The 16,106-nt window shown below is 46.4% G+C and overlaps 1 protein-coding gene across 1 annotated transcript in view; it reads right to left on the bottom strand.

The window, feature by feature from the left end:
* prkx (protein kinase X-linked) overlaps positions 1-16,106 on the bottom strand; it is a 31,671-nt gene that overhangs the window by 3,797 nt on the left and 11,768 nt on the right. Inside the window, exons 3-7 of the mRNA XM_034548049.1 lie at positions 15,440-15,703; positions 11,482-11,601; positions 5,141-5,236; positions 2,435-2,492; positions 241-318 (exon numbers count right to left, since the gene is read on the bottom strand). Coding sequence (XP_034403940.1) covers positions 241-318; positions 2,435-2,492; positions 5,141-5,236; positions 11,482-11,601; positions 15,440-15,703 — 616 coding nt within the window. The remainder of the gene's footprint in view (positions 1-240; positions 319-2,434; positions 2,493-5,140; positions 5,237-11,481; positions 11,602-15,439; positions 15,704-16,106) is intronic.

The following is a 16,106-nucleotide window of genomic DNA, read 5'->3' as shown; positions in this document are numbered from 1 at the left end:
TGTATACATGATGCTAACAGGGATCCAATACATCTGCAGCTTCCACCTCAAAGCAGCCACAGTGGTCCTGTTGGTCCTAACAGATGAAACGTGGTTGGAGGAAAGCCTCTAAAACAAATGGTGCAAACAGGAAGCGAGTGGTGGGCTGAAGAGTCACAACTCCTTGATTAATAGTTCATATAGTATCTCAATGGATTGAGCTACAAAAACCACCGCTGGTTATCTTTTAAAGCAGCTCACCTTCAGCTTCCTCAAAGGAACGGCCTCCCAGTCAATCGCCTTGAACCACCGATGCTTCTTCACATCATCTGCTCCATTCTGGAACACAAAGCAATGATAGTAAACAAATGAGACATTCGTGCTGCTTTTTCTTCTTGATGAAGAAGGATTCATTATTAAAATGGGCCACTTAGAAACAGAAATCCGTCTGACCCAGCAGCGGCAGCCGCGCTAGGCCAGACTCCCGCTACAACGCAACAGCTGGCCAATCAGAGCTCCTGCTGTCGCACTTTATTTCAATGTAATTTCATTGAACTGATCTGAGCTCTGCGTTTGTGTGTGTTGATGGGAGGTGAGGCCGTGGGCAGCTAAAGGCAGCTGAAGCATCTGGTAATGACCTCCATGGTCAACAATGACATGCTTCTGTTAGCATGTAGCTCAGAGTACAGCCTCCACCACGACGGTCAACCATTAGCATAATGCCGTGTGGTTTCTTTATGGCATATCGTCTCATTTGTTCGTTTGCACTGTGCACTCTGCTGCTGTAATCCTGCAAATCCCCCCGCTGTGGGACCAATATGGGACTATCTTATCTTAAACTTCACACAGGACACAGTGGTCTCCTAAATGAAAGTCCTGTGATGGTTCCACCCATCCATCATTCGGCCTAAACATTGCGACGACTTTGTCGCTTGTTTATCGATGCATTGGTTCAAATGCTAATTCAATGAATAATTTTTTAAAAAAGCTTTAGCGTCCGTCATCTGTACGACTGCATCGCCGCAGAACAATGTTGGCAGCCACAAATCAATAATAGCATCTTGTTTGGGATTATGTGGAGTTAATCACTGGGCTTAGAGAAGTATTTGTTTTATTGAGAGCGGCTCCTCTCCCCGAATGCTAATTGAAACACTCCAGTCAGTTTGAATGGGAATCCACAGGAAACTGGATACGTACACACTAGTGTCCACTCCAAGAGGTCACGAGACAACATGATGTCTCTCAGACATCAGAGCTTGTGTTTAGCTGAGCAGTGTAGCCGTGTTGTAACCCATAATCATAATCAGGGCACACGCTGGATATGAGGGTGATTCATGCGTTCCACATAATCTTTAGTGAAGGAGACTCTCTGCACATCTCTGATAGTGTGGTGTAATTATTTATGAGATGGAGACCTCGGTACTCTTTTGTAGCTTCTTGTCCAACCTTGTTCCGGTCAAACTTACAGCATAGCTGTTCTTTAACAACTCGACTCTTAAGAGAGGGGGATAGAGTCATATTCATCTTTAAAGTTGCACAATCGAGGAGCAGAGTGGAGCTGTGGGAGGTGCCGGGTCATCCTGCCGGGCTCCGTCTGCTTTTTCATTTATCCAGAGGACGAGCGGAAACTAAGCCCGAAGAGTAGGGCTGCTTATCAAGATTCAGGTTGATTTGCCATATTTGTGCAATTTCTCTGTCATAATCCATTAAAGATGTTGATGCATTCATCTTCATCTTCGATTATTACAGTGAGCTCACGGCAATAAGGTTTACAAGCAGCAGTGAGTAATGTGTGGACATTTTTGTCTGGGCCTCTGAGGCTGCACTCAGCCTGGGGGCAAGATTACAATACATATTCAATATATATACAATATATAAATACATAAATCCTCCCTCGTGAAGGTTGTAATGTTCAAAGTGCTTTAGAGGCGTTGATTCCACTGTGTGACCATTTCAGAGGATCTAGTTTGCTGGATTGTATTGCGTTACAGTGATATGTGTTTCTAATGCTTCAGCTAATATTCTAACAATTAAAGGTATTTCTATATCCATATGGATTCAAATGGGCTACTGTATTGGACTGCTTCTGTTCAGCGAGGTGGGCCTGATACTCTCTTGAAGGACAGGTTTCAAAGCCATTTGAGATTTATGCATATGAAATTGTGTTGCAAATTTGTCTGTACTCTCAAACTCTGTCTCAATAGTCAAAGGTTCAAAATGGTTTTCATGAATCTTTTTTTATTCAAAGCTTAAGTTTGTGTTGCTGACCTGAGGGACGAACAATATTCACATTGCAGACAGACGATTCCAAACACTCCTGCATAGTCTCCTCCCTTCCGTCTAATTGGGACCATGTGGAGCTTCAGTCACTCTTTCCTGTCCCGTCCTCCTCAGACTGCTGATGTCAGACTACCTGCCATGTGGCTCAGGGAGCCAGGAAGTCTCACCAACTCACCTTCATGTTGCCCAGCCGTCTGGCTCGGTCATTGACCAGGAACTTCTTGATGAGGTCTCTGGGGGGGAGGGGGAAAGAAACACAGTCGGTGAATCCAAAGCTCTCTCTCTCTCTTAGTGAGTCGTGTCTCTTTCATAATCTTTTTATTGAACAAAGTGAGCTTTTTTTTTTGCCGACAGGAACTTTCTGACACAGTAAACTTGTGCATGTGATGTAGTCATCCGTGTGTGTATGTGTGTGTGTGTGTGTAGGGGGGGTGGAGATGATTCCCAGGGGTCCTAAATTGGCAGAGTGTCGTATCTCACATCCGACGAGCTGCCGACAGCCTCGTAAATACAGCGGCTGGATGTTGACAAGTTAGCAATTTCTCACTTTTTGTCCAAATCCTTTGCTCCCAGACAGGGCCTTGGAGTGATGTGTCACGGAGAAATATTTGTAATCAGCTCTGGGGCAAATATTTGTATTTATGCCTTTTCATTGATTTCATGAAGGAGAATTCATCTGGACTAGATGGGAACAGGACGTGAGAAGGGAGAGAGGCTATCAAGTGACGAAAAAGGGCAGCCTTTGGTTTGGTGGTTCATTTTTCCATTTAAATTAAGAAAGCTGCTCGCTCGTCCCTTTTTTCAAATTACAACTTTCAATCTGAGGTTTTCCCCTTTTATATTTAACAATGGGGGGGGGGGGGGCATTCTTTAAGCTCATTGTTTTGGCTTTACAGTCAAGTCTTCAGCAAACAGCATTAGGGAGGACTGCCGTCTGATTTAAAAATGATCAGAGATCATATCACAATGTAATGATTTGTGAATTCAACATTCACTGTGGATAAGCACAGCAGGCGACCTGTGACTGTCTCGGTTCCCCTCTAGTGTCGTCTTTTCAAAAATAAACTTGAGTTACTCTCTAGGTTTACTTCCGGAAAAGATGTCTTTTTTATTTTTAAAGAGCTGTCGCTTGTAAAAGCCATCTTTTTGTCCAAGTGGACGTTTGTGCCAAACTTTAAGAAATACCCTGCAGGCCTTCCTGAGATATCTTGTCACCAAAATGGCCCAGATGGACGAGCGGATGGACAAACAAAAACTCAAAGACGCCTCCGTCCAGGAAGTAGAAGTGAACGTCGATGTGGCTTCACACAAAACACGAAAGTCCAGTGTTTATGTATCATACTCTAAAGATATAGAGACTTACTGTTCTGTATTATTCATCAACGTGTCACAAAGCACTTATTTAACCAGTGGCTGAGCTTCACCCTCAAACTGTCAAACACACATCTGTTGGCCCTGTGCCAGCTCCACTGCAGCGGTTCAAGGTCTTGCTCGAGAGCACTGAGCCAGTATCTGTTGAGAGTAGGGCTGGTGTTACTCATCAGAGGGCCCCTCACATATTCTTCTCACGAAACACATCTCAGGAATTACCAGCTCCCACTATATGAAGACATGGAGGTGGTGCAGAGGGTGGAAGGTCAGGTCAACACGAGGGCAACATGTCCAACAAATCCTTAACGCCAACTCATTTTATGACTTTTACTGCTGGGGTCACCCTGGGACAGTCCTCCAGTGCGTCTCATTGTCCCTGCTTGGCAGCAGCTGCTGCTGCTGGAGTCCTCTGCAAGGCCTTTCACTTCCTGATGGATGGGAGTGTGTGACATGGAACTGTGTCAGAGTGATATAAACGGTGGAAATATTAGAAATCCTTCTGTCTGCTGGGGCCAAGATAGATGGCCTTAAGAGTGGGAAGCTGTGGCTCCGCTGAATTCTCAGGGGAAGCCGTGTGTGTCTTGTCCTGTCCGGGGCCACGGTGACAGGACTGAGTGAGTGCACGCACACTTGCATGCACACACACCCAGAGCGCGCTGAGCCTGTAATCTGGCACATTCCTGCGCCCTCCAGCTGGTGTAATGGGTAGAGTGGGCGGTGGGTGTGTCATTAGTGACTGCAGGTCAACCTGAAGCTCCTTTTTTAGCTCATTGACCTCCGGTTAAAAGGGACGCTGCAGCGCTTAAGAGACCTCATCCACGCCCCCCCCCCACAGCCGTTTGAAGTATTGATGCTTTATTAGTCATTTGAGTGGTGAGGGCTGGGTGCATCAGTGACCCTCAGATTGTGGTTGTAGATGAGCACCACTGTGGTGACCTGGTCCCAGGACAGCAGCTACAGCTGAGGACTCTCAGGTTCTTGGTGCTGACCAGCCATGTCTGATTTAATGTATACAATTCAGTTTATGAACATACACTTTGATTTCATTGAATAATAAATGATCTAATAATAAATGATCTAATTTTAAATATGTTTATGGAGAACAATTTTCCAGGCTGGTTTCAGTATTTGTCGACTCAAATATTATTTTAAGGTCAATGGAAATACCGTTTAGAATGTTTTTGGCTCGATGCCTGAAATGTAAATAAAGATGTGAATGTATTGTTTTGCCATGTAAAAATGCAGCAGTAAAATATCCCACTGGTGTATTTGAAAGCTTTTACGTGCAATAAAAAGGGCGACCCTAAAGTGGCTAAATGAGCTGCATTAAAATTCCTTCAAATTAATTATGTGTTCCTTCAAATTCCTTCAATCCGCTTTGAATCGTTAACAGTCCTAAAAATATACGTACACACACACACACACTCACACACTCTCACACACTCACACACTCACACACTCACACACTCACACACACACTCACACACTCTTTCCTGGCTTGGTGTCTTACTTGACATAGAAATCCAGATGGCGTGGGAATTCCAATTTTCCAGCCAGAATCTTCTGATAGATTCCAAATGGGTTGTCATCAAAGAACGGTGGATATCTGTGGAGACAAACACACGTCAGCCTCTGAAGCCACACACACACACACTCACACACACACACACACACACACACACACACACACGCACACACACACACACACACGCACACACACACACACACACACAGCGTGAGAACTTCATTGATACTCGGCACAAACAGCATGATGCAAGGACCAGGTAAAGGAGGCAAGAGCTTGCATCCCCTCACCTGGATCCGTTTGAACTGAATGCAGAGGAACACGTGGAGAGGTCACCATTTAGAGTGGGGGTGGGTGGGGGGGGGGGGGGGCTATGATAACTTTCCGCTGTAGACAGAGCCGCCTTTGTTCACAGTTCATTCTGTGATTCTGTGTGTGTGTGTGTGTGTTTCTGCCACCCACAGGCCTTTCACTGCTGCACTCCATTGAGTGCTTTCCCAGACCCCCCCCAAACCCCCCTCACCACTCTGGCCTGGACAAGTCATTACCCACAAATTACATAATGGGACCGGCCTCTAAATGCATTATGCACGGAGCAGACAGGCGCATAATCGCACCAGTTTGTCACACGCCGCTCGCCTTCCGAATGAAAAGCTCCCGAGACGGGAGACCGTGGGACGGGGGCGCCTGGGAGCCGGCCGGCCACCACAGACTCCACTGGTGTGCTGTCATAGGTGGAGAATCTGGGTCATTGTGGCAAGAGACTGACATCATGTCCCCATTTCCTGACTTACATATAAGGTTTAACAGAGAAGAAGAGTGTTGTAGTCAAGACCACCTGAGCAGAGACCAAGACCAAGACCAGAGTGTATCTAGACCAAGTCAAGACCAAGACCAGAGTGACCAAGACCAGAGTGTATCTAGACCAAGTCAAGACCAAGACCAGAGTGACCAAGACCAGAGTGTATCTAGACCAAGTCAAGACCAGAGTGTATCTAGACCAAGTCACGACCAAGACCAGAGTGTATCTAGACCAAGTCAAGACCAAGACCAGAGTGACCAAGACCAGAGTGTATCTAGACCAAGTCAAGACCAAGACCAGAGTGACCAAGACCAGAGTGTATCTAGACCAAGTCACGACCAAGACCAGAGTGTATCTAGACCAAGTCAAGACCAAGACCAGAGTGACCAAGACCAGAGTGTATCTAGACCAAGTCAAGACCAAGACCAGAGTGTATCTAGACCAAGTCAAGACCAAGACCAGAGTGTATCTAGACCAAGTCAAGACCAAGACCAGAGTGACCAAGACCAGAGTGTTTCTAGACCAAGTCAAGACCAAGACCAGAGTGACCAAGACCAGAGTGTATCTAGACCAAGTCAAGACCAAGACCAGAGTGACCAAGACCAGAGTGTATCTAGACCAAGTCACGACCAGAGTGTATCTAGACCAAGTCACGACCAAGACCAGAGTGTATCTAGACCAAGTCAAGACCAAGATCAGAGTGACCAAGACCAGAGTGTATCTAGACCAAGTCAAGACCAGAGTGACCAAGACCAGAGTGTATCTAGACCAAGTCAAGACCAAGACCAGAGTGACCAAGACCAGAGTGTATCTAGACCAAGTCAAGACCAGAGTGTATCTAGACCAAGTCACGACCAAGACCAGAGTGTATCTAGACCAAGTCAAGACCAAGACCAGAGTGACCAAGACCAGAGTGTATCTAGACCAAGTCAAGACCAAAGTGTATCTAGACCAAGTCAAGACCAAGACCAGAGTGACCAAGACCAGAGTGTATCTAGACCAAGTCAAGACCAAGACCAGAGTGACCAAGACCAGAGTGTATCTAGACCAAGTCAAGACCAGAGTGTATCTAGACCAAGTCACGACCAAGACCAGAGTGTATCTAGACCAAGTCAAGACCAAGACCAGAGTGACCAAGACCAGAGTGTATCTAGACCAAGTCACGACCAAGACCAGAGTGTATCTAGACCAAGTCAAGACCAAGACCAGAGTGACCAAGACCAGAGTGTATCTAGACCAAGTCAAGACCAAGACCAGAGTGTATCTAGACCAAGTCAAGACCAAGACCAGAGTGACCAAGACCAGAGTGTTTCTAGACCAAGTCAAGACCAAGACCAGAGTGACCAAGACCAGAGTGTATCTAGACCAAGTCAAGACCAGAGTGTATCTAGACCAAGTCAAGACCAAGACCAGAGTGACCAAGACCAGAGTGTATCTAGACCAAGTCAAGACCAGAGTGTATCTAGACCAAGTCAAGACCAAGACCAGAGTGTATCTAGACCAAGTCAAGATCAAGACCAGAGTGTATCTAGACAGAGACATCGCATCGAGGGGTTGAGACAGATTCAAGACCAAGGCAGGACCAAGATGAGACTAGTGAGTCCCACACTGCATGACACACTTGGGATAAAATGTGGAGATGCAACCTGAGGCTCTCCTCAAACCGCTGTGAAAGATCCACTATTCCCATGACAACGCCCACACAAAACACATGGCGATTGCTCTTCTTTAACTGTGTTTATTGCCAGATATTATACTGTATGTGTGTGTATGTACGAGTGTAACACCACAAAATGTCTTGATAAAATAATCAAAAAGCACTGTTGATTATGAGTGGAAGTTTTCCTTTGTTTTCTCTGAGCAGTCGCAATAATGATGTTCACAAATCAAATCACGGAATGCACAGGCCGGTTAGTAATATATCCACAGTTGTGGTTTTGAAATAAAATCCTGAGGCCGAGATGATTCCGGAGACCTTCATAAAGTGGCCTTGAGACCGAACTACAAAAATGGTGGATGATGTTATATATGACACAAGACATTCTTGGAGGTCCCCAGCTGTACTGAAGGAATATTAAAGCCACATTGTGTCATATTCAAAAGGTTCTGATTTTGGTTTCCCCCAGTGGTAGTATCAAATGTATAATTACACATCAGAGGACGTTCTGAGCATATTCTCACTCTTTTTATGTCAATGTCCCCATGAGCTTTACGTTGGAGCCAAACTCAGGAAGAAGGTTCATCTTCTGGAATAACAACAGTCCCGATAGCACCTCTTTCATTCTTCAATGTGAGTTATGCTTAAAGGTGCCACAGAAGTTACAGGAAGGAGTCAGTAGTCAACTCTCAATCAAAGCTACGCCACCAACAGGAGGCTGGTGGACTCCGCCTCTCCTCAGCAGGCTGAACTGACCGGGGGGGACAAGGAGAAGTGAGAGATAGGAAGGGAGTTAATTACATTTTTAGGCACTCAATCCAGGAAATTGGGTCCGGGAATAGACGAGTTTCGATTAAATTGGGATTCATTTTTTCTGATAATTAACATGAAAGTGACCCTTAGCCTGAGTGGACCACTGGAAGTTACCCTACAAACTGAAGCAGGTCTTCATCTGTGGGGGGGTCATATTTTCAGTTCGACACGGCCACATGTATCACGACAACTACGCATGCAGGATGATTGGTTTCCATTAAGAGCAGGAATCTGGCCCTGCAGGCAGGATTATGGAGAGAAGACCCATTCTTTTCCTTCTACTCCCTCTTGGCTTCCTCCCTTGTGGGGGGTGGGGGCTGGCGCTTCAATGAATGTTTTTTCAACTTGCACTTCACCCCAGAGGTGGATGATCTGCCACTGCTAACTTTTCAGAAGCAGCCGCTACATTCTTGGATCCGGACCTCTGAGGAACAGCTTCTCAACACTGCATGATGAAGGGAGCTCTTTGTCTGAGGGGTCTCGCAGCGGAGCTCCTCCCTGGACACGTCTAGTGATGTGCACAGCGGCCGGTCTCCACCCAGACTGCAACACTTCAAAGCCCACCCTGATGAATGCTGGGAGAAGGTTGCATTCTTTCCACAAATTCAAAGCCAGGTAGCTTTTCTTCCCAGGATTTAAAGGATGAAGGGTGAGGCTAGCTGACCTTTCAGGGGGACTGGAGGAAGCTGTTCCCTATTTGGGAGTTGAAGCTGGGAGGTTCGATCAAAGGATACGGCGCCTATTGACTATATATATTCCATTGATTGTATGAACATACAGGAATACCCCAATATGAAGCACATTTAATATGACATCTGATCAAATTGCACACAATAAAGGCAGGTTAATATGCCTGCGTTGAATCCATATTTCTTTTAATCATAATTTACTAAATGAACATCACGCTGTATTGAAGAAGACTTGAAACTAGAGATTGAGACCATAAACTAATGTTTACAATGTTTACTGAGGGAATAAATCAAGAGAAGTAGAGTCATTTATATAGACTTCTATACAACCAGAGGAGTCGCCCCCTGGTGGTCAGTACAGAGAATGCAGCTTTAACACACGAAGCATAGACTCTATACAACCAGAGGAGTCGCCCCCTGGTGGTCAGTAGAGAGAATGCAGCTTTAACACATGAAGCATAGACTTCTATACAACCAGAGGAGTCGCCCCCTGGTGGTCAGTAGAGAGAATGCAGCTTTAACACATGAAGCATAGACTTCTATCCAACCAGAGGAGTCACCCCCTGGTGGTGAGGAGAGCGAATGCAGCTTTAACACACGAAGCATAGACTTCTATACAACCAGAGGAGTCGCCCCCTGGTGGTCAGTAGAGAGAATGCAGCTTTAACACTCGAAGCATAGACATCTATACAACCAGAGGAGTCGCCCCCTGGTGGTCGGTAGAGAGAATGCAGGTTTAACACGTGAAGCATAGACTTCTATACAACCGGAGGAGTCGCCCCCTGCTGGTCAGGAGAGAGAATGCAGCTTTAACACATGAAGCATAGACTTCTATACAACCAGAGGAGTCGCCCCTTGGTGGTCAGTAGAGCGAATGCAGGTTTAACACATGAAGCATAGACTTCTATACAACCAGAGGAGTCGCCCCCTGGTGGTCAGAAGAGAGAATGCAGCTTTAACACATGAAGCATAGACTTCTATACAACCAGAGGAGTCGCCCCCTGGTGGTCAGGAGAGAGAATGCAGGTTTAACACATGAAGCATAGACTTCTATACAACCGGAGGAGAGATGCAGCTTTAAAATCACTTCTACATTGGCTTCCCTTGACCTGGAGGTTCCTCAGGAGGTCGCAATTCCTCTTGAACTAGTTCAGGCTTTAACTTACTGCTGTTTCACTGGCATTATGTTTACGACATTTAACATGTTAGCATGCTAACAATGAATTAGCACATACTGATGGAAATGGCATTAGTTCTGCACCTTAGTTCGTACCTGTGTTCCTCAGTGCAGTTAAACCTTCAACTTGTTTTTTCTGTTTAATAACAGTTCCAAACGCTACAGTGTGAACTGGTGACTGTGTCTTCTGTAGAAAGCAGGTGCTGTCATGCTGTTGGTGCTCAGAGCAGCACACATTGAATTATATTAACCTCCAGTGAATTGGGGGCAGACACCTCTCTGAAAACCTTTTCCGAATACCAAAACAAAACCATCAACAAGTTGAGATACCGCCGTGGTATGATCCTGTTTTGTAATGCTGTGTAAATCGGTTTCACTTGTTAGTTTACAGTCGGTGCTCCGAACACGGACCGAGGCCACCACCTTTTTGAGGGAAAACACAAGACTCTTATTTTGTGCACGAAAAGAGTCAAATGTTGTGATATTGTCAGAAGATCCCAGACAATATTAGGCGATGTAGTAGGGCCATGCAATTGAACCGGGTCAACTAATCAACTGTTCAGGTATATCAGGACTATCACCTGGTATGTGTGTGTGTGGAACAAAGACTCAATCAATGTCATATCTGTTCTCTTCGAATGCCTACAAGAAACCAACATTATTATTCACGTTGAGGGACAGAAAACCAATGAGAGTTCTTTCTAAAGCGGATTAGCGGCATTGTTCCCTCTCTACTAGCTCTGCAAGTAGCCAACGAGCACAGAAAGAGGAGATTCCCCACACCGAGACAAGAGCAGCAGTACAATTAATAGAGCATTGCTTTGATCCGTGAACACAGGCTCCGCCCCCGCTCTGGTCCCTCACTCACTTTCTCTTGCAGGGTTGTTATGTCCGATTGCATCACTCGTGTACAGGTGTTCATGTTATTGTGTCCGCCCGCTGTCTTTCCAATCGTTTTGAGAAATGAGCGTCAAAGTTTACTCCAGTCAAGAGTTGCTCAAAGTCTGGCTTCACACCTGTGTGTGTGTGTGTGTGTGCGTGTGTGTGTGTGATGTTTGACACCAGATCAGCTGTGCCTGTGTTTGTTAAAGGGACAGAGGTCTAGATTCTCCCGGTGAGTGTGTCTCTGGTGGAGGAGAGTGCCCCCCCCGGTGTTTACAAAGGGTGGAGGTGAGGTGCAGCACTTACCCAGCCAGCATTTCAAAGATGAGGATGCCCAGAGCCCACCAGTCCACCGCTCGGCCGTGACCTTTGCTTTGGATGACCTCGGGAGCCAGGTACTCGGGAGTGCCACACAGAGTCCAGGTCCTGATCACACAGACAGAGAGGTCTATTATTTATGAGACTGTTCTTTAGTCAACTGAGTACCATTTAATACTTTCTTTCTAACTAATCATTCAACTGTCCCCTTCCCCCTCTTTGTTTCTTTTTACAAGCTAGGTACAGCACTAGCCTACTTACCTACTTATTATCTCTGCACTCTCCTTTCCTTTCTTATGTTTATTGTTGATAACCTGTTCCTGTACTTAATACTGTTAATACTGTTAATACTGCATACACTTTACCACTATGTACACTGTGTCTTTTGTACAGTGTTTTTTTAAATATATTTTTCATATTTCTATTATTACGGTTACTATTATTATTATTATTATTATTATTATTATTATAGTGTGTTTGTTTTGTACCTCTGTTGACTCGGAGAACCCTGCAAAAATAATTCCGATGTGTATGGACTGCTGGTCTAGGCACAGATGGCAAATAAAAAACCTTGAACCTTGAACCTATTTATCAAGCATAAATCAGATATTGTGTGGTTGAAGCTCAAACGTGGCTGCAGTGCCTCTCCTCTGCACATGCTCAGTGGACGGAAATGGTTTGGTCTTCTTCCCTCATCGACCCTAACCGAACCCAAACCAGCTGTTTCCAGCCATTTAGGCCACATACTTTGTCACGCACTGATCTGACATCGCCTATGTGTTTGTTTTACTTACTGCTTGTCTGCTATTCATGTTGTTGTTGTCTATTCTAATTATTCTCGTTTCATCATCAATTAATCTGCCTTTTCTTTTTCTCAATGAGTCGTTTCATCTTTTCAACAGTTTCCAGGATTCCGGTTCGACAACTTCAGACAAAGACAAGCAGCACATGCTCACATTCCTTCAAACTGTTCACGGATTATCAAAAAGGCTGACGGTTCTCCTTCCAATCAATGAATCTATTCATAGAATATTCGTTTTGGCTCTTGCGGGAGTAATTGTAGTGCAGCGACACGTCGTCTTCTCGTCTGTTTTCAAGGTACTAACAATAGATCCACAACGTTTCTGAAACGGGGAAAACACTGCTGGCAAAGAGCAATTATCCTAAAATGACTCGGCTATTTTTAGACGCTTCACCGTTGGTTAAAAGATGAAGATGTAATATTTAGGACTCTACCTACGTGACCATGAGCCACAGTCAGCGTGCGGAGTGACCTCTGCTGCTCGACAGCGGAGACGTGACGGCCTCTGAACATTCCACGCTGTGTTCAAGGAGACATCTCTTATGGGGCTGTGAGGAAGAAGGGCCAGTGTGTGGATACAGGAGTAATATATAAATACTTATATAAGTATTGGACAGGAGTGTGAACAAGCACAGGGAGTCTAAAGCAGATTACTGGCATCTGGCTGATTGACACCGTGTAACAAACATGCACAGTGTTCCCTGTGAAAGCCACTTGTCCTCTGATGAAGAGCACTTGGCCCGGCGCCAGCCTTTCATCGCGTGTCACCGATATCACCTGGGTAATGACCTCTTTCGGCCAGTTGCCATGGCGACGGTAATTTGTATGGAAATGATGTCGGCCCTGGCGGAGGGTGAGGAGGCTGCCGATGTCGGGGGGGGGCGGGAGGAGACGCGTGGGGAGAAGACGCCTGTTGTTGCTCCTCAGAGCGCCGTGTGTCTTCATGATTAAATGAGGCCGTCTGCCAGCAGGGGACACTGTGGGGCCGCGACGGCGCTCCATCACCTCCGGAACACGGAGGAGTACACGAGAGCTAGAGGCAATGAGGCAGTTGTCTTCCTATACGAGGCAATTCTGCCGTCCTCCATTTATGTAAGTGGGTCACTTGAACATCAGAGAGGTATCTGCTCCCCATCTGATTTGCTCTCCCAGTCTGGGGGAAAATGTAATCTTACTCCATTATGTTTACATGTCAGCGGGGGTCAACGCGGCGTCTGGGTGGAACGCTCGGGAGAAACACTGCAGTGCAGATATAAAGCCGTCTCTCCGTAGTGCATCTTTTCAATTCTGCCGAGGTCGCCGGGAGGCCACGCTCACCGTATCTAACTAAATGACACGAGACGGGGCGACTTTGTCCTCCAGTTTGCGTTCTCGGAGTTGGGAAGGTTCCCTCGGATTCCCAGAAGAACCCACTGAAAACACACAGGACGTCAGCAAGATGGCTTGTTCCTCCACAAGAGGATTATTTTACCTGCCATGTTGTGAGGATCTAATACGCTTGAGATACCGGTAGAGGATACACTGATTTATTATGGGATTTATTATGGGACTTAGAAGGCAGTGAGAAACATTGGGGGAAAACAATGTGTGAATTTGGCTATCAGCTAACAGCTAAGAGCTAACGGAACCACGCCCACTGCTGAGACGAGCGCGTGGGAAACATGTCTGATAGTCTCGATGGAGATGCACCTTTCTAGTGTTGACTCTTCAACCACTCATTATTCAGGTTCAAGTCTTGAAAGAACATTGACACTGAGACAAGCAGACACAGGCCAATACGCGACCTCCAGAGTCTTAGATGCATTTCTTCCATCAAGAGTTTCCACCAAATCCACACGGAGCAGCTGAATCCAAGTGTAGCCTCGGCGGCGGTGCTCAGGGGGATGTACAGTATGAGCTCAGACCCACAGTGAGGCGTGACAGCCGCTTTGTCATTCACTTCCTACTGACAATCAATCAGGCATCAAACACCCTGGGCTGAGAGCGGAGTATCTGCGACTGTCATTCAGCTGCAGCCGCACACCACAACAGGAGAGTTGTACCCGTCTGGATAAATCCCCAGTAAACCAGAGGCAGACGAGCGTGCTTCATCACACGAGCGTGCAGCTTGTTCTCCTCGTCGGCGTCACGTCCCTAAATGTCACTCCGGCCCTCTGATGGGGTCAGCCCTGATACGAGTCTGCAGCAGCACAAGGCTACGCGCACAGATAATGAAGATTAAATGCACATCTTGTTCCACCTTCTTCGTCCTCTTCCATGTAATGGATGCCGCTCTTAACTTTAATCTCTGAAGCGGGACAAGAAGTCTGTCTGAATGACCAAATACTTTAGAATCCTGATGTGGTGGAGGAAATCTTATCCGTGCTTTTATCTCTGACCCAGTCACTGTGATACGTCTGCTGCTCAGAAACCAACAAGATCACAGCAGCACTGGTTCAACCTCGTCCCAGTTGGGTTCCCCAATATGGATTAATATGGATTATGCCTCTGTATGATTGGCTGGTTGTGTCGTCTACAAACCATCAGAAAATCGGGACAAATGCTCATCGCAACAAGATCCTCGTGCTTTTTAGCCGGTAGGAAATTCCCAAAACAGATTATTCTCACATTTGAGAAGCTGCAAGCAGCTTCCTGTTTCTGTGTCTCGAGGGTTTTACCACTGCCCCGCCTGTTCAGGTCCTGAGTCCACTGTCTCCATTGGGAGAAGTGAACACAGATCATGGCAGATCTTTTAATTATCGGGCCCGGTTTCACAAGAGACGTTAACAACACTTCCGAATGAGAAGGAGGGGGGGGGGGGGTCAAACATGCCATGAACACGCCCACTAAGGAGACAGGAAGTGCATCCCGTTTTAAACTGACGCCGCTTGTAATAGAGCATCTCGGAAACACAGAGATCAAAGGAGAGAAACTAGTGCAATTGACATTGACTTCTCCAAGTCTGGATTTCAGACTAAACTGTTTTCCATCCGGTCTCTTAGACGTGGGCTGACCTGTCTTTTAAATCGCTACTTAGACTCCAAAGTTTAGTCAATCTATCTACTCGTTTCGATGCTCCTTTGTCCTCTCCTGCCTTGTTTAAACTTCTTCATAATCACTCCGCAATCGCGTCTGTCAAAAAGGACCTGATGTCATTTCCGTCACCTGTCAGAGAGCTTCTTAGCGAAGCCGAAGTCGGTCAGGCGGATGTGTCCTTCGCTGTCCAGCAGGATGTTCTCCGGCTTGAGGTCGCGGTACACCACTTCTCTGGAGTGCAGGTACTCGATGGCGCACACGATCTCGGAGGTGTAGAAGAGGCCGGTGGCGTTGCTGAAGCGCCCGCGGCTGCGCAGGTAGCTGAAGAGCTCGCCGCCCGGCACGTAGTCCATCAGCATGTAGAGGAAGCGCTCGTCGTGGTGGGTCCAAAACCTGAGAAGCAACGAGAAACACCGACAAGGTGGTTTGAATACACAAAGTATCCGTCCGCAGCTGTGCTGTGTGTCCACTGCAGGGTAAAAGAGTTAAATGAGTTGAGGAGATCCGATCAGAGTGAGAAGCTGTATCTGTCTCAGACTGGAGCCGACTGCTACGACTATTTCAGCTGCAAGTGCCTTCAGAGGAATACGATCCGGAGCTCTGTCACTGATGAAGATGGAGGAGGCTCCACAAAGACCACGGCCGACTCTTTCCTGCACTGCCACTCTACTTCTTTCTGTTTGCTGACGTATAGTCACCTCCATCGGCAATCCCGCCTACGGTCCCGTTTAGCTTTAATATGAAAAAAAACCGCGTGAATATAATTGTCTAAATATAATTGCGGGATGGCATTGGC

This window comes from Cyclopterus lumpus, chromosome 2 (assembly GCF_009769545.1).
Source record: "Cyclopterus lumpus isolate fCycLum1 chromosome 2, fCycLum1.pri, whole genome shotgun sequence".
NCBI classification, from domain to species: domain Eukaryota; kingdom Metazoa; phylum Chordata; class Actinopteri; order Perciformes; family Cyclopteridae; genus Cyclopterus; species Cyclopterus lumpus.
This window is presented reverse-complemented; position numbering and strand designations above follow the sequence as displayed.